Consider the following 1292-nt stretch of genomic DNA (forward strand, 5'->3'; position numbering starts at 1 on the left):
GGCGAGGGCGGGAGGGCGGCGAGGGCAGACTCGTCTCGCTCCTCTCGCTGGCGGGCGCGCGGCTGCTTCCGTTTCGCGTCTCCATCCTGCAGGCGTGCGCGCTGCTGTGCACGCTCCTCTCGCTCGCCGCGCTCGCCTCGGCGACGGGCGTGCTGCGGGGCAGGCGGCGGCGCGCGAGCGCGCCGCCGGAGCAGCGGACGGGCGACGCCAAGACGGCGCCAGCGGGCCCGTCATCTCCCGCGAGCTCGGAGAAGGGGATGTGCGCCGCGCTTCCGGCCTCGATCTGCCTCTCTTCCTCCTCGTCGGCGGTCGGCTCGGCCAGCAACTCGCGAAAGTCCTTCTCGATGGAGGCGCTGCCCGCACGGCACCGCCCGGTCGCGTCCCCGCCGGCCGCCGCTCCGCTGAGGCCCGCCTCCTTCTCGACGATCGGAGAGCTGCGCGCCGCCGCCGCCGTGGTGCGGCGGCCGCCGAGCAGGGAGGGGGCGGGAGGGGACGGCTCGCTCTCCCCCGCGAGGCCGCTTTCCCGCGAGGGTCAGCGAGTCGACTCGCTCGGCGTCGCGTGGCCGGCCGCCTCGTCGCAATCGCAGGCGGACCTGCTCTTCCGCATGTCCGGCCTCGGCCAGGTGCAGGAGTTTGTGGAGGGAGGCAGCCTGCTGCACGCGCTCGGCCCGAAGCCGCCCTCGACGCAGCCGCCCTCGCGCACGCCGGACAGCTCCAGCCCTGGTCCAGACTTCAACCCGGTGGCGTGGAGGCGCCTCCCCGAGTCGGGCGCAGCCCCGTCACCCGCCGCCGCGAGCGCCGCCGCCGAGCCGCCCGTAGCGGCGGGGGCGCGCCATCGCGACATCTCGCCTCCCTCCGCCGCCACGTCGCCCGCCGCCGCGCCCCTCTCGCCCGCCTCGCCGGACTCGGCGAAGAGCGGCGGCGCCGCCGAGCCGCCGATGACGTTTCGCACCACAGACAACCTGTTTGCGACGGCAGCGCCGCTCCCCTCGCTGCTGGCGAGAGAGGCCGCCACCGCCCTTCACGCGGCTCGCGCTGTGAACAGGTGGACGACCACGAGGCGAGCGATTTCGTCGAGCGGCGCGTGCTCGGGCAGGGCGCCTTTGGGCACGCGGTGCTGTGGGAGTCGCGCCGCAACGGGCTGCTCGTCGTGGCGAAGAAGCTTCTCATCGCCGGCACCACCGACTTCCGGAAGCTGGAGAACGAGGTTGCGATCTGCGCGTCGCTCCGCCACCCCAACATCGTGCAGTACTTGCGCACGTCCCACAACGACACCTACCTCGTCCTCATGC

At 74.5% G+C, this 1292-nt stretch overlaps 1 protein-coding gene across 1 annotated transcript in view; it reads left to right on the forward strand.

Moving 5' to 3' along the window:
* Nucleotides 1-257: 257 nt before the first annotated feature.
* EMIHUDRAFT_458856 (hypothetical protein) overlaps nt 258-1292 on the forward strand; it is a gene marked incomplete at both ends in the record, with an annotated part of 1569 nt that continues 534 nt past the window's right edge. The window contains 2 exons of the mRNA XM_005771331.1: nt 258-740; nt 1046-1292. Of these exons, the coding sequence (XP_005771388.1) occupies nt 258-740; nt 1046-1292 (730 nt within the window). The remainder of the gene's footprint in view (nt 741-1045) is intronic.

This window comes from Emiliania huxleyi (assembly GCF_000372725.1).
Source record: "Emiliania huxleyi CCMP1516 unplaced genomic scaffold EMIHUscaffold_389, whole genome shotgun sequence".
NCBI classification, from domain to species: domain Eukaryota; phylum Haptophyta; order Isochrysidales; family Noelaerhabdaceae; genus Emiliania; species Emiliania huxleyi.